At 39.0% G+C, this 17020-nt stretch overlaps 1 protein-coding gene across 1 annotated transcript in view; it reads left to right on the top strand.

The window, feature by feature from the left end:
• PTPRC (protein tyrosine phosphatase receptor type C) overlaps positions 1–17020 on the top strand; it is a 119215-nt gene that overhangs the window by 44814 nt on the left and 57381 nt on the right. Inside the window, exons 4-9 of the mRNA XM_065409244.1 lie at positions 2917–2943; positions 6447–6572; positions 10150–10182; positions 11314–11535; positions 14125–14235; positions 16406–16549. Coding sequence (XP_065265316.1) covers positions 2917–2943; positions 6447–6572; positions 10150–10182; positions 11314–11535; positions 14125–14235; positions 16406–16549 — 663 coding nt within the window. The remainder of the gene's footprint in view (positions 1–2916; positions 2944–6446; positions 6573–10149; positions 10183–11313; positions 11536–14124; positions 14236–16405; positions 16550–17020) is intronic.

The following is a 17020-nucleotide window of genomic DNA, read 5'->3' as shown; positions in this document are numbered from 1 at the left end:
AGCCCAGTATCCTGTCTTCTGACAGTGGCCAATGCCAGGTGCCCCAGAAGGAATGAACAGAACAGGTAATCATCAAGTGATCCATCCCCTGTTGCCCATTCCCAGATTTTGGCAAACAGAGGCTAGGGACACTTTAGAGCAGGGGTCGGCAACGTTTGGCACGCGGCTTGCCAGGGTAAGCACCCTAGCGGGCCGGGCCAGTTTATTTACCTGCTGACGTGGCAGGTTCGGCCGATCGCGGCCCCCACTCGCCGCGGTTCACCGTCCCGGGCCAATGGGGGCGGCGGGAAGCGGCGCGGGCGAGCGATGTGCTGGCCGCGGCTTCCCGCCGCCCCCATTGGCCCGGGATGGCGAACTGCGGCCAGTGGGGGCCGCGATCGGCCGAACCTGCCGCGTCAGCAGGTAAATAAACTGGCCCGGCCCGCTAGGGTGCTTACCCTGGCGAGCCGCGTGCCAAACATTGCCGACCCCTGCTTTAGAGGATGGTTTTGCGTCCTGCCCATCCTGGCTAATAGCCAATTTAATGTAATTTCTTTTTTAGAAACACAGGGCCACATTCTCAAATGCAGGCACCTATTGCTAATTGTATCCATAGAATTTGTGCGTGCACGACAGGTAAGTGCATGCATAAGTATCCACTTTGCATGCATAAAACCATGAGCATGTGCAGGTGCATGTGCAATTTAGGCAGCCATATTGTAAAATCTGATCCATAGCCCTGATGCTTCTAAAGCTACATTTCCTAACAGTGAACTGGGAATATTTCATTGTAGGCTGTTTACCAAAAATACCAATATGGGGGTGTGATATGGTGAAGGGAACCCACAGAGGTGCTGGAAGGGATTGGGCTCAGCATCATATATTTGTACTATAGCTGAGGCCTACAGCTGAGGGAAGCCTTCTTTATATATATACATAAAAATGGCCTTAAAGGCATCGGGCATTGTTTGAGTTCTCATTCTACCTTTGCCTCCCAAGTGCTTGAACTCCAACTCAGATGTGGAGGTTTCCTTCGCTCAGGTGTCACAGCCTATCACAGAGAATTAACAAATTAAACTAGTTCTAGTTTTAACTTGTTTCTTGTATAGTACATGTTGTTCTACGGTAGACAGTGTACTGCATGATAGATAATTAAGCACCTGGATGAAATAATGGAGCTCAGTGTCTCATGCCTTGAATTCACATTCTGGATTAAAGAAAGCACTACAGAATAAACACAATTACTATTTATACTGTACATTTCACAGTTAAGTTCCTGTCAGTTATGTATCACCAGGTGCTATAGGGTTATATAGACTGGTATTGAACCTCCATTTTTACATCCTCTACACCTGAGAGAATCATTTCACCTCTAGTTACAAACATCTTTGGGAAATCTCCATCCCACGCCCATTCCATCAGAATCCCAGACTACCAATATCAAGCTACAAGATAACTCCCCAAATAAATCTTATTAGAATGGGTTGAGTGACCTATAAGGTTAAAATCTTTTTAGATGACAGGGAAGCCCAGGAGCAGTCAGTGTGAAGTTGGGAAGAAAAGAATGGTTCTTCTCTCCCCATGGACAACTGAAAACAGGGCCGGCTCTAGGCACCAGCAAAACAAGCTGGTGCTTGGGGCGGCACATTTTTAGGGGCGGCATGGCCGGCGCCAGAATGCCGCCCCTGCCGCCCCTAAAAATGTGCCCCAGCCGCCCTAGCTCACCTCCGCTGCTGCCGCTCGCGCGCCACGGCGCGCAAAACAGCTGATTCGCGCGCCGCTGCTCCCCCTCCCTCCCAGGCTCTCAAACCTGGAAGGGAGGGGGAGATCCCGAGCGGCCGCGGTGCGCGAAACAGCTGATTCGCGTGCCGCTGCTCCCCCTCCCTCCCAGGCTCTCAAACCTGGAAGGGAGGGGGAGATCCCGAGCGGCCGCGGCGCACGAAACAGCTGATTTGCGCGCCGCTGCTCCCCCTCCCTCCCAGGCTTGAGAGCCTGGGAGGGAGGGGGAGACTCCGAGTGGCCGCGGCGCGCACGCTGCTTCTCCCCCTCCCTTCTAGGCTTGAGAGCCTGGGGGGAGGAGGCAGGGCTGGGGATTTGGGGAAGGGGCGGAGTTGAGGCGGGGCCGGGGGTGGGGTAAAAAAAAAACGGGGGGGCGGCCAAAATTGTTTTTGCTTGGGGCGGCAAAAATCCTAGAGCCGGCCCTGACTGAAAAGCACTCTTTTGTATAGCACCAGTTAGTCTCACTCAGTAGTATTGGGCCAAATCCTCAGGTGGTGTAAATCTAGCCAGCTCCAATGACTTAAGTGGAGATACATTGGTTTACACCAGCTGAGGCTCTGGGTCATTATCTTACATCCTAATTTGTAAACGTTCCAGAAACATTATTTTGTTTTTATTGCTTAAATTAAAATCAAATATGATTAATATTTCCAAATTTTAGTATAAACAAAAATATATAGAAATGAAGTTGCAAAGTGACAGGTAACATCATAAAACCAATATAATTATAGGTTTTTATCACTATGCTTCACCGACCCTTTTCCTGATCTATGTGCTTCCAGTTCTCAGTTTTCAGTGCTGTTTAAGAGTTGCACACTTTTAGCGTGTGCTGATCATGTGAGGCACATAGGGAGAGGTCAGTGATTCAGGTGAATCAGCTCCCTTCCAAGTAAATGGCAGGAACTAAAGAGCCTAGAATGCATGTGCTTTTTTGTATGCTGCAACTTAATTCATTGCCTTCTCCAGGACTACTCGTGCTTAAAGTCAGGCATGTGCTCATATACCTTCATGAGTCAGGTGCCAAAGCCCTTCTCCTGCATGGGGCAAGGATCTGTTTGAATTAATCGGATTGCAGGATTGGGGCCTTAATGTACGGACACAAATGTGTATAACCTTCTCTTGACATACTGTATTTACTCCTGTTTTTATTTCTTTTAGGGAATGAGCAGAAATCTAATGACACTGGTAAGAGAACTATTTTACTTTCCTTACAGAACTGCAACACTTCTCTATGAAATTTGCTTATATTGTGGTGTTGTTAACGTCTAACAAGACAAATCCTTTGTGTGTACAAGTATTATCTTCTAGATTGTTTAATGCCTTTACATTTAGAATAGTGAGATCACAGGTGAAATAATATAGACTGGTTTAAAAAGGAGGAACCAAATGAACCAATTTGCTTTTGTCTGAATTTGTGATTTACATGTATTTTACTGAACATATCTCATTCACTTAACATATTCATTTAGATTGTAAGTTCTTCAGGACAGGGACTGTGTCTTTGTTATATGTTGGTACAGTGCCTAGCACAATGGAGCCTTGGCCTCCAGGCATGACTGTAATACAAATAATTAATAAAAATAATAGAATATGGTAGGATCTGAATTGTGTATGCTAGTTTAAACAGAAAATGTGTTCATAATTGTTTGGTTTTGTTACTTCCAGATAGTGGTTCCACATTTATCTGACCTAGCAGAGGAGTTAAACTTTTACAAAAATTACAGAAAACCCCAATAGAATTAAAAGAAGAGTCCAAAGCCCACTGAAGTCAGCTGAAGTCTTTCCGCTGAATTCACTGGCTTGGGACCAGATCTATACAGTAAAAAAACAATAATATAAATATAGCACAAATAAGAGAATTCAGGTTCTTCATCATATAATAGCACTTTACCACACACTTACAAAATCATATTATCTTTATCTGCAAACAAAGAGTTAAGAGGTCACAGCTGAGAATGAGAGAGAGGACAGTGAAACTGGGGCTGAAGGCAGAGAAACACTATAGGGAGACTGAAATAGCAGTAGAATAGTACAGTGAGAGGTACCAATGTGCCCTTTGAACATGCAGAACAGACATGCCAAACCTGCGAAAAAAACACAGAAATTGTGCTTATTTTTGGCTTAATTGGCTTGTGAGTTGCTTGTTGGCTAGTTTTTGGCTTGTAGCTTATTGCTTGTTTGTCGTGTAGCTTGTTGCTTGTTGTAGTTTGTTGCTTCTTTTTTTTTTGATTGGCTGCCGGCAAGCAGGGGCAAGGTGGGCATAGGAGAGCGGGGGAGGGTCAGGGGTGCATAGCAGGCCCACGACAGTCCCAGACTGCACACCGGGGGGATCTAGTCACATAGAGTGTTGGGGTTCTTAGGGATTGGCTTGTTTTGGTCTTGTTTTGAAATGGGATTAGCTTGATTTTTGGCTTATTGTGAAAGTCGGGGTGCTTATTTACCGCGTGAAAATTGGCAACTGTGATGCAGAAGATGAAAAACAGACAATAGAGTTGGACAAAAGTGGAACCAAGATGCCAAATCTCTTGAAATTAAAAAAAAAATAGCAATCAGGTTAGAAGTTATGATTCATTGTTAGATAAAACTTGGTTTATTTATTTTTCCTTTTGTGAAGCAATGATGACATCCCGTGGTCCTTTAGGTTATTTATAGGTATATATGGTATATATTACATACAGGTATTTCAAGAGATGAATTTTAGCTTCCATTTCCCTATTCAAAGAGTCAAAGTAATGAATACTGATTACATGCCATTTTTGAACATACATTTATTCTTAACTTCTTTCAAACCAGTCTAAAGAATATGAATCAACTGAGAATCCTAGGGAAGATTTTATATCCTCTGAGAGTGCTGTGTGGTGGTTAGATCAGGGGACTGAGACTCTCAGTAAGGATTCCCAACTTCTGTTCCTTGGCTTTGCCACTGACTGGGATGTATGACCTTGTGCACACTTGTACAATGTCTATAAAAGTATTTACCAACAGAATCTGATCCTTACTGAGTTATTCAAATAAGATGGGACAATAGATTAGTTTTTACATTGGTTTTATACGTAAGAGAATATTAGAGGCTAATAGTGACATTTATATTATTGTTTTGGAACAGTTATTAAAATTACCAGGGTAAACCTCTCTCTCTCAGCACCTGAATCTACAGGGGGCTGAGCAACCTCAGCTACCATCAAAATCAACTAGCTTTATCCTGATCCCATGAAGCCAATGAAAGTCTCACTTTTGACTTCAGCTGCAGCAGTGTCAGGCCCAGTGAGAACTGAGGGCATTGAACACGTCAGGTTCTCAACTCATAGATGCTTTGCAACTCTGGTTTCTTTTCTTATAGAATGCATGTTTCTACTTTTGATTTTGGCCTTACATATAAGAAACAAAATGAAATTGTATAACTGCCTAAAATATACGGTCTCAGTTTTCCTTCTTTTAACATTATCTATTCAGGAATAGATACCTTCTTTATGTGTGACTTTGTTGTCATTGTCTGTGCATGATATGTTAGGAAGCACTAACAGAACTATTGTACTTCCTTACTACAGGCATCATTCCAACAAGCAGCACAAACCCCAGCACTCATGAAGACTCAAACTCTTCCTTTGGATCCAGCAATCAGCCACACAGCAGCACAGCTGCCCTTACTTCACTCACTCCTGCTACCACCACATATAAACCATCAGGTTTGCTGTATTCCTTTAGATTCCCCAGGTTCGCAATAATACAATTGCTTGAGCTGTACATGGAGAAAATTGTGTAGTTTGGCAGTTTATCACAGTTACTGCTCAACAAACTGAAAATGTTCCTAAGCTTCACAACTGACGCAAGACCACAAGGTGTTTCTGTGTTTTATTTCCAGAATATGACTTGATCTTACAGTCATTATTCAGGCAAAACTCTTCCTGCAAGTCAATGAGAGTTTTGCCAAAGCAAGAGCTGCAGGAACTGGCCCAATAAACAGTGATACTGATAAAACAAACAGTGAGTGGTTTCTAAGCAATGAAGTAAATACCAAGGCACTGTAGGTAGCATACCTGACCTGGCAAACACATACTGCTGAGGGTAGTGCTTACACCAGGGGTTATCAAACTGGGGGTCGGGACCCCTCAGGGGGTCATGAGGTTATTACATGGGGGGGTCGCGAGCTGTCAGCCTCCACCCCAAATCCTGCTTTGCCTCCAGCATTTATAATTGTGTTAAATATGTAAAGAAGTGTTTTTAATGTATAAGGGGGGGTCGCACACAGAGGCTTGCTGTGTGATAGGGGTCACCAGTACAAAAGTTTGAGAATCACTGGTTTACACCATGAGGAGTATCATGGGTGTAAGCACTATGTTTAGTAGTTTGTGGAATTGTGCCTAATGATAAGAACTATGGGCAAAGCTATGTTCACACAATGGGATAAAACCTGCAGCCCTTATTCAGGCAAAGCTTCTGTTGACTTCATTATGGCCCATATATTTGAGAACTGATTGACATATAAAAGAGTCCTGATATTGTGAATTCTAGTTAAAAATTCTTGTTTTGTTCTTTAATGGAAATACTAACACAACCTTACTTGCAGCTCTGTTCAATCTTTTGGTAAGATAATTACAAGAAGAAAGTACATAGTCCAAGACGTTTTTGATATGATTACATGAAACAACAAACTCACTTTCTAATACTAATTTGTTCTGTCCTTGCAGATGCTTCCAATCTGCCACACTTGCACACCACCTCACCATCTGTGAACCATACTCCAACCAGCACTCAAGCAAACATTTCTCAGCCTTCCTCAAACACCATTTTGACTACTCCCACTCTCACAACAGGTGACAAACCTGCACACAGTTCTGGCAATCCTAACACTGCATGCATGGGAAATGTGTTAGAATGAGGGCGCTGAAGTGACTTTGAGTATTTTTTTTAAACCTAACAAGTGATTTATTCTACAGATGCAACTGCAGAAAATTGCATTAAACTAAAATCTCTTACTACTAAAAATAAAATGCTTACTACTCCTAATGTAAGAGTTAACTGATGTAAAAGAGGCCAGATTCACTTCTTCTCAGCCAAGTGAAAAATTAACCTTATTTTCCAAGGAGTAATATAAATCAAGGCTAAACCCTGAACTCCTTATTCAGACAAATCTCCCATGGATATCCATAGAAGTTTTGTCCAAGTAAAGGAGGAGTGCAGGATCAGACCCTATAGATTTGTGGATTTGTTTCATGGTTTTAGAAGGCTTACAGGTTGTTTCACTAAATAACTAGTCTGCTGGGACTTATGCATGTAAGTAGGACTTATGCATGTAAGTAACTTCGTTCACATAAATTTACAGTCAATGACACTAATCACCTAAGTTATTCATGAACTTGGATAAATTGCATCGAAGAGTTTTAAAAGAGTTGGCTCAGGAGTTCTCCTCACCACCTATGTTAATTTTTAAGGCGCTTTGGAAATCTGGGGAAGTTCCAGTAGCCTAGAAGAAAGCCAATATTGTGCCAAAGGCAAATGGGATCACCCCGGGTTAAAGTAGGGTAGTTGACTTGACATTAATCCCAGGCAAGCTAATGGAATGGCTGATATGGGACTCCATCAATAAAGAGTTCAAGTATAGAAATATAATTAATACCAATCAAGATGATTTCATGGAAAGAAAGTCCTGTCAAGTTAACTTAATATTGTTATTTGCCAAGATTGCAAGTTAGGCTGCTAATATAACTGTGTTGATAAAATATACTTGGATTTCTGTAAAGTGTTTGACTTAGTACTGTACAACATTCTGATTAAAAAAAATATCACTGTATAAAATTAATAAAACACATGTTAAATGGGTTAAAAGATGGCTAACTGATAGATCTGCAAACATAATTGTTAATGGGAAATTTTCAACTAGGGAGAGTGTTTGTAACTGGGTCTTGCAAGGATCAGTTCTCTCTCCAATGAAATTTAATATTTTTATCAATAATCTGGAAGAAAATCTATAATCATTGCTGATAAAATTTGAAGTTAACACAAAGATTTGTGGGGTAGTAAATAAGGACAAGCCAGGTCACCAATGTAAGCAATTTAGATTGTTTGGTAGACTTGGCCCAATCAAATAACACGCGTTCTAATGCAGCCAAATACAAGATTCTAAACAGCTAGGAATAAAAAATATACGCTGTAGTTATAAGAATGGGTGACTGTATCCTGGAAATCAGTGACTCAGAAAAAGACTTAGGAGTCATCATAAACAACTGAGCATGTTGATTAGGGTTATGGTGCAGCTTCCGTATGAGGAGAGATTAAAAAGACTGTGACTGTTCAGCTTAGAAAAGAGATGACTAAGGGGGGATATAACAGAGGTATGTAAAATCATGAATGGTGTGGAGAAAGTGAATAAGGAAGTGTTATTTAGCCCTTCATATAACACAAGAACCAAGGGGCTACCCAATGAAATTAATAGGCAGCAAGTTTAAAAGAAACATAAGGAAATACTTCATCACACAACACAATTAACCTGTGGAACTCACTGCAAGGGATGTTGTGAAGGCCAACAGTATAACTGGGTTCAAAAAGAATGGATAAGTTCATGGAGGATAGGTCCATCAATGGCAATTAGCCAAGATCCCATGCTCTGGGTGTCCCTAGACCTCTGACTGCCAGAAGCTGGGACTGGACAGCATGGGATGGATCACTCAATAAATCACCCTGTTATTTTCATTCCCTCTGAACCATCTGGCACTGGCCACTGTCAGAAAACAGGATACTGGACTAGATGGACAATTGGTCTGACCCAGTATGGCCATATTCATGTTCTAACATGAGCTTTCAGAACAATATTATGGCAAAAAAGGACTAAGACAATATTTGGATGTATCAAGAAAATATCAAGCAAGAGTAGAGAGGTGATACTGCCTCTGTATAGGGCATTGATGAGACCACTATACTGTGTCCAGTTCTGGGGTCCAAATTTTAAAAAAGATGTTGAAAAATTGGATAAGATATAGAGAAGAGTTGAATGCCTTAAAACAAGCGACTATAGAATCTCAACCTATTTAGTTAATCAAACACAAGGTTTAGAGGTGACCTGATCACAGTCTATAATCACATACAAAGAGAAGAGATATCTCATATTAGAGTGCTTTTTAATATAGGAGACAAAGGCATAACGATAATCAGTGGCTGGAAGTTGAAGTCAGCAACGTTCAAACTGGAAATAAGGCAAAACTTTTAACAATGAGATAATCAAACACAGGAAAAGATTACCAAGAAATGTGGTAAATCTTCTATCCCTTGAGTTTTTAAATAGAGCTGGTTGAGATAATTTTTGACAAAATCTTTTTCTTTAAAAAATGCCATTTCATCAAAATTGTTTTGTGGAAGTTTTGGTTTAAAAAATTGCCAGGAAGATATCTGAACTGCAGGCTGAAATTTTGGGGGGTGGAAGGGGAAGAGAGAGACCCCACTCAGACTAGCTAATAGCCTGGTGGTTAGGGCACTCATCAGGGCTGGGGGGAAGCCAGGTTCAAATTTCTGCCCCAAATCATGCAGATCAGAGTTTCAAACCTGGCTCTCCCACATCCTAGGTAAGTACCCTAATCAGTGGCCTAGAGAGTCAACACATCTCTTCCTCACTGAATATTTAATTATATAATACTTAGTCCTGCCTTGAGTGCAGGGGACTGGATTAGATGGTCTCTCGAGGTCCCTTTCAGTTTTATGATTCTATGATATAGAAAGTGGAACAGCTCCAACAGGAGTGATTGAGACAGACTCTATAGCACTGGCTATTCTGGGATGGGCAGGTAGCTGTCATGTGTTTTTGTGAAAAATTTCAGAAGGTCTCATTTTGTTTTGCATCAGAATGAAGACAAATTTTGAAACTTCTAAAAATCTTTTGTGAAATGGAATTTTTATTTTCTGGACAGATCTATTTTTAAATCAAAATTGGATCTTTTTCTAAAAGATATAGTCTAGTTCAGTGGTTTTCAACTTATGGTCCGCAGACCCCTGGGTGTCCTCAGACTATGTCTAAGGGATCCGCGAAAGGTTGTTATTATCATAGAACAAAGGTTTTCAACCAGTGGTCTGCAGACCCCTGTTGTAGAAATAAAGTTAAGAACCATTTATAATGAGCAGTATGAGCCGCAATTAACAATATCACTGGGGAATAATGAAATGCATAGTATCTAATAGAGTTGGTTAAAAATGGTGGGAATTATTGCATAAATTTCATTGAATTTTCTTCCCTGTTTTTCAAATATTTTTGAAGATCGAAATACAAATATCTGCATTGAATGTACCAGAGCTTTGCACATTATCAGTCACTGTCCTCTACAACTGAATGTAGAAAGCTGCCTTATGATATTAATTTGTTCTTTTCTTTTCTTTTCTTTTCTTTTCTTTTCTTTTCTTTTACAGAACCTACTACAGTGTCAACTCAAATTCCTTGTGGTAAGTTATGCTTAATAAAAGTGAAATGAAACTTTTCAAACCAGAAAGAAACTCTCTCCACTTCACTCAGATCAGCTAAATGCTCAAATAAACCAAATCAGCTCCTATCTCAGGTTGTTTTAAACTTCCTCAAAGTTTCTGATTTTCTGCTCTCCATTTCCCACTCTGCTGAGGCTTCCTACCGGGCACTAGGCTGCTGATATTAATTACACGTCAGTGCTGGAGCAGAGTCTGCCTAAAGGAGAAAAAAGTCTGGTTTTATTTAACACCAAGGGGCTCTCTAAGCTTTTTTTCTGCAATAATTTTATTTTACACCATGTGAGAGAGGAAATGAATGCAAATTTTAATGGCTGATCACTAATTCAAACTAAACAAGTTTCCCCAATTCATAGGCAGAGTCCAGATCTAATTATTTGGTAGACCGTTTGGAATATACAATGTTTTTGCAGTTATTAATTGGTTCTGCAACAATATATTTTCAAAAGACCAGGTTTGTTTGTTTCCTCATATATCAGGGGAGTAGAAAAATACATTTCCAAGTTTCATACACCAGAACAGATGTTTTCAGGAGTAATTCAAAAATGAAAATTTCCTTTTGCAGGGAATGTCAACATTTTAAAACTACATTCCCTTCAGATTAGGAATGAAAAGTCAAAATATTGAAAATCATCTCAGAATGAAAAACTATGAAAAGTTTTGAATCAGAAATGGTGAAATGAAAATTTCAATTGTTTTGATTCACACAAAATTAGTCAACATGTCAAAATAAAAAAATCCATTTTGAATTGATGTTCCAAAATTAAAAAATTCCTTTAGTTTCAAAATGTCAATTCAAAATTATTTTTGTTTTGTTTTGATTCTTCCAACTGGAAAATTGAAAACAAATTCATTGACATTGACATTTTCCCATGGAAATTTTCTATTTTGACAAAACTACGTTTTCTGACCGGAAAACTTTTTGGTCAAAAAAATTCAACCAGCTCTAATATTTTCTCTTGGGGTCTTTAAAGCACAAATTATGCTGGAGAGCAGGATACGGTGTTGGATCAGTAACTCTCTAGCTGAAGTATAAAAAAAAAGTAAGAAAAATTGTTATAAATCCATTTTTCATATTTTCTCCCCTTCTTTTAGAAAAAAATGATATTAATGTGAAATATACCTACAATGGTAACACAGTCACTGCAAAGTTGAACATTTCTGGAGAAAATAGAACATACAATATTTTCTGCAACTCCACTTGTACGGTGAAAAACCAAACTATTGAAGGACTTAAGGAATATCTGACATATAACATTATAGTTGGATATAATGAATGCCCCAATATATCATCACATGTAATTCATATCCCACCTGGTAAGTACAGCTTTTGTTCAATATGAGGTTTTATTTAGCAAACACTGTGTTACGTTCTTGGTGCAGAGTTTCAGAAATCTGCTGCTTGACTGGGTGGACTCCAAGTGTTGTTTGGGGCTGGAAATTCCTCTCTCTTATACCCTTAGACTTCAGACTCTGAGTTTTGGTATCATTAATCTTTGATTAAAGCACAAAGTTACACCTCTCCCCATGTCCATTCAATGAAAATGATATAATAGTGATGCAGTATACATGCTCAAAGAACAAATAGTGTGTTATACATGGAGTCCTGAAAAATTGCCCCCTCAAATACCTTAAATATTATCTTAATTTGAAATGCACGTTTCCTGATTAGGCTTGTGACCATTTCAAGCTCTGAATGGTCACACACAAGTATATTTTAAATATTTCTTTGCACAAGGTGTATGGCTTAGAGACAGTTGATCAAGAAACTGGACTTTGTAATTATGTTTTTAGGGACAAACGTGTATTGAGCTTTTTCTTATTTAATTCTTTCCACCCTAATTATATTTTCTGTAGTCCAGGCTGGTGTTTTGCAGATTGAGTGGTGTGAGTAGCATGTAATATTTTTTTATTTAGTTTTCTATGTTCAATTATATAGCTTGCCAAATGATACCCATTCCTCTCTAGATTCATAGTGCAGGAGAGCAAAACATTCTTTAGTGACATGATATGGTGGGGGAAATTCTATTTGATAAACTCTTCAGATATACAATGCATGAGTTTGAAAAGATGGCCTCCAGACTTGCAACTTAAGCTATAAGACTCCTTTATATCAGGTCCAATTGTACAGAGCTATCTGCAGTGGAAACAAGGAATGGAAGCTTTCCTCATCTGCAGCTGGCCTTCTCTTCCCCTGTAACCGTATTTTACATCCTCCCGCTTCTTCCCTCACATCTCTGTATTAGTCAGAGATAGAGAATGACCACTACAGTTCAGTTTCCCAAAACCGTTTCCTTTATAGCCAACTCTATTTTTCACATGCTTATAACCAGGATGGAGATAGTTCCTCTATAGCCAGGATATTGGCCTGGTGGGACAGTCCTCTGTATGGGTCTCAGGACTGATGCAGAATGAGGAGATTTAATCTGGGGTACAATTTTCCAAAGAATATAAGTGATTTAGGAATCTATGTCTCATTGATTTTCAATGAGATTTAGGTTTCTAAATGCCTAAGCCACTTTGGAAAATGAGATTTAGTCTCCTAAATCACTTAGGCCAGACCTTAAAGGTATTTAGATTCCTAACTTCCATTGACATCATTTGATCCTTTGAGGATCTGGGCCTTCAATCCATCTGAAATTTTTATCTTTGTTTTCATTCTCATCCTGCTGAATTGTTAGGCAGAAAGGGAGCTGGTTTCATGTTTCAAAAGGGAAAAAGAAAGGAGGAACAAAACCATCATGGATATAAGCAATAGTACTAAACACTATTCAATAGAAATGTGAATAGTAATGTTACAATTAAAGTGTTTTTTTAATAATAATGGAGGATGTATGGAAAGATTTTTTTTGTTTTTGGTGAAATTCAGCCTGTTTGTTGATAGTGCTGCATCATCCCTGCGATGATAGGATACATCCCTTTCAGCTCTGGCTAATACTAATAATTTATTTCTGCCTTTGGAATGCATTACAGTGCACAAAATTCCACATAGTGGAAAAACAAATCCCTGAAACACTGGAACTCTCTACAAAGGATTTATCACACCTCCATATTTACTCAGGACTAATTCTTCGCATTAAATACAGCCCATAATAAGGGGCAATATGGGTGGTGCTCTGTCCTGAAGCAGTGAGGGGAGGAATTTGTTCTCAACTCCATGGCACTTCAAGGGAGTGCACCTGCTGTTACACCATTCAAACTGTGCAGCTGATTGTTCCTTTTGAGCCAGTCACACTCCCATGTGTTGAAGTGGAGCTTCCTCTAGCAGTGCGTGTCTGGCCCTTACGGGGGACAGGAAAAGCTTCTTGTAACTTCTTCTCCCATCTTTGTACCCACATAAAGGTGGCACTCAGAGTGTGAGCAACTATAAAGTTGTTCAGCTTTCCTGGGCTTCCTCGTCTTTCCCTGTTTATAATTTCCTGAAAAAACAGGCTGAAATTTTCCATATCTGGTCTTTCTATAGAAGAGATTTTCTGTTTTAAAATTTTTGCAAAATATTTTCAGGCATTTTTGAGTTAAGATAGAATGTAAAAAATAAATTTTTACCATTGTTAAAAAAAAAAATCTAACCATGCTATCTTTGAATGTGGTATAACAGAAACTTTGAATTTGGAAACTTAGTATTTGTCACATTCCTTGTGTTCCATTAGGACTACTGGTTTAGAATTTCAAAGGCCAACATTAACTTCACTCAGTTACATTTATATTATTTTTTAATCCCTGGGTTTTTTTGATTAATCCTTTAATTCTTGGCTAAATTTCTTAATGTATTACTTGGTGTCATTTGTTTGTATTTATTTTATATTACAGTAGAGTCACCAAACAAGAAAATAATTAATTGGTGTGAAAAGAATTAATATTGCAGAAAATGACACAGTAATATAAGACATGAATCCTTCTTCACAGATGGAGCTACCTACAATTTGCGAACGAATGAAATAACCAATACATCTGTACAACTGAGTTGGAATACGTCATCTAATTGGCCTTTGGTCTACAATTTTATCTGTGAAACTGGTAGGAAACTTTCTGTACCTTTTAAAAGTTACAGTTTTAAATTATTTTTGTTTTGATTTGATGGTGAATGGACAAATTTAAAGCAAGAAGTATTTTTATTCTAAGTGTCAGCATAAACTGAGATACTAGAGTAGACCTAAAATGCATATTTATAAAAATACGGAGGTGTAAAAACATTCCCTCATAAACAGAGTATGAGAAGAGGGACAGAGGATGGACTGTAGATACTGTATGGGAACTAAAAAAAAATACTATTCTATATACTATTGGACCTTACCTGAGAATATTAACTAATGACCAGATGGTTGTTATGAACTTTGAACTTAAAGAAAATGTCACATAGAGAACCTGTCTTCTAAATTAGCCCATCCGATATAATTAATTTCTAGAGCTAGTGGGAAACCAAATTTCAGTTCAGTTTCAGAAAAAAATTCACCCTCGGCTGGGACAAAAACCAGAACTTTGAAAATTTTGGTAGAACTGAAATCCCACAATTTTTCACTTTGGAAACAATGAAAATAATGGCAATTCTGAAATGAAATATGCTCCCCAGGATGCCTAGTTACTTGCCAGGTGGGCTGCAGCAATGGAGATTTGCGGCGGCAATTCGGCGGGAGGTCCTTCGCTCCGAGCGGGAGTGAGGGACCATCCACCGAATTGTCGCCGAATAGCTGGACGTGCTGCCCCTCTCCGGAGTGGCCGCCCCAAGCACCTGCTTGGCAAGCTGGTGCCTGGAGCCGGCCCTGCTGACAACCTGGGTTTCTGGTGCTTTAAATTGACATAATTCTTGTCAGTTTTATGGCTGCACACCACTGAATGAAAGCCATGAAACTGACCAGACTCTTGTCAAGTTAATAAGAGTTTCACAAATGCTGTTCAGTGATGGGCAGCCCTGGAGTCCCCAGCTCTGGGAACACCCACATAGAAGGGCTGCCCCAGAGCCGCAGAGCTTAGAAACTCAGGCTCCCCAGCAGCCTGTCAGGCTGACAGGAAACCAGGCAGGTGTCCAATGGGCCAGTTTCAAAACCTGCCTGAGTTCCATCAGAAGTTCCTTGAAATCAAACCATTTCAGCAAAATGTTTGACTTCAACAAATTCTGATGAAAAAATGTTTAATCAGAATTTTCGCAACCAGCTCTATTAATTTCTCCTGTGACTTGCATGGTAAGCTAGTTGATTAATTGGGGAACTTCTAAAAAAAGATAAGATAAAGCTGTTATGCAGACTAAATTATAATGCTTGAAATGGAAAACAGACTAGAGAAAAATCCCCTAGTAGACTCTACACTTCCAAATTTTGAGTAGTGTAGTGGGCTTTGATTTTTTATTTTAGTTGATATTAACTAAACAATTTTTAAAGGAAATCTTTGTTGTATTGTTTTCTTTGATTTTAATGGAATACTATGGGTGTAATCCTAGTCCCATTTGAAGTCAATGGCAAAACTCCCATTGTCTTCAATAAGGCCAGAATTTAACTCTTTAATTATATTTGTTGTTTTGGCTCGGGCCAAATTTTTTGGACAACTTTGACAAACAACATAAATGTTGCTACATGTACAATTTATATTACATTTTTATCAGTTTAGTCAATTAATTCATAGTGTTGAGTGAATCAAAGAAACAAGAAACCACCTTGGAAGTCATATTTGAAAATAATTGGTTGTACTTGAAATCCAGATTCACATTCATAATGTCTAGACTTTCTTCACCAAGGAAGATGTGTACAAATGGTTGTGTATCTTGATAATCTTTGAGCAGGATACACTGAATAGAACATGCCCCTCTAACCTCAGGGGAGATGTATAGGGGGGGAATTGGTAAGTGTGTAAATCACCACAGCCAAAACAGAGCCTTTAATCTTAAATGAAGGAGGTACAATACAATAAGTAATGCAAATCATGTATTTAGCTCCCTTTTTGAAAACTGATCACAGGTTTTTTATCTAATATCTATCAAGGTAAAAGGAATAGATTATGAATGTAAAACATTAAAATATTTAAAGGTGGGATTTTCAAAAGCACTTAGCATTAATGTAGCACTGCCCCTGCTGAAGTCAACCTTCAATGTCAAATTAGGCCAATGCTGAGCTCTTTTGAAAATCCCACCAAAAATGTTAACTAGAATTTTTGGGTTTATGAAAAAGTATTAATGAAACTTTGCATTTTAACATAGGGGAAGATATCCAAAACATTACAGAACATACGGGAAGACTGACAAATTTATCACCCAACAAGGACTACACATGCACTGGGACTATATACTATTTTGAGAACATGGTTGCGCAGAAAACCATTAATATATCAACAGATTATGGAAGTGAGTATAATTTTTTGTTTTTTAATGTTTCTGATACAGATCCATTTTTTATTCAGAGCAGCTATATTTCCTGGGGGAGGAAAAGGATGTGTGGAGAAGGGATAGAGGATATTACAAGTCTGGTAACCAGATTCTATGATATTAGCATAGTATAAATCCCATAGATTCGAGAAGGGAGCAGAGAGCATGGTGTTCAAAGAGTTGGAAGAAGGAGCAAACGGTAGTGAAAGAGGATACCGTGTTTACAGGCAGGGGTTGGAGAACACAGAGATATTAATCTTGAAGAGGACAGATTTGACCATAAAATTATATATTTAGAAGGAATTAATAACTGGGTAGGAAAATGTTCTATTTATATTTAATTAATGTTAAAGATGTACTAGGCAGTTTCACCAGCCAGGTAAGGAAAATAAATCTTTGAACTTTTTTATATCCTTTCTTCAGGGCTTGTTTATTATCCACAAAATGCTC

Source organism: Emys orbicularis, chromosome 8 (genome assembly GCF_028017835.1).
Source record: "Emys orbicularis isolate rEmyOrb1 chromosome 8, rEmyOrb1.hap1, whole genome shotgun sequence".
Taxonomy (NCBI): Eukaryota; Metazoa; Chordata; order Testudines; family Emydidae; genus Emys; species Emys orbicularis.
This window is presented reverse-complemented; position numbering and strand designations above follow the sequence as displayed.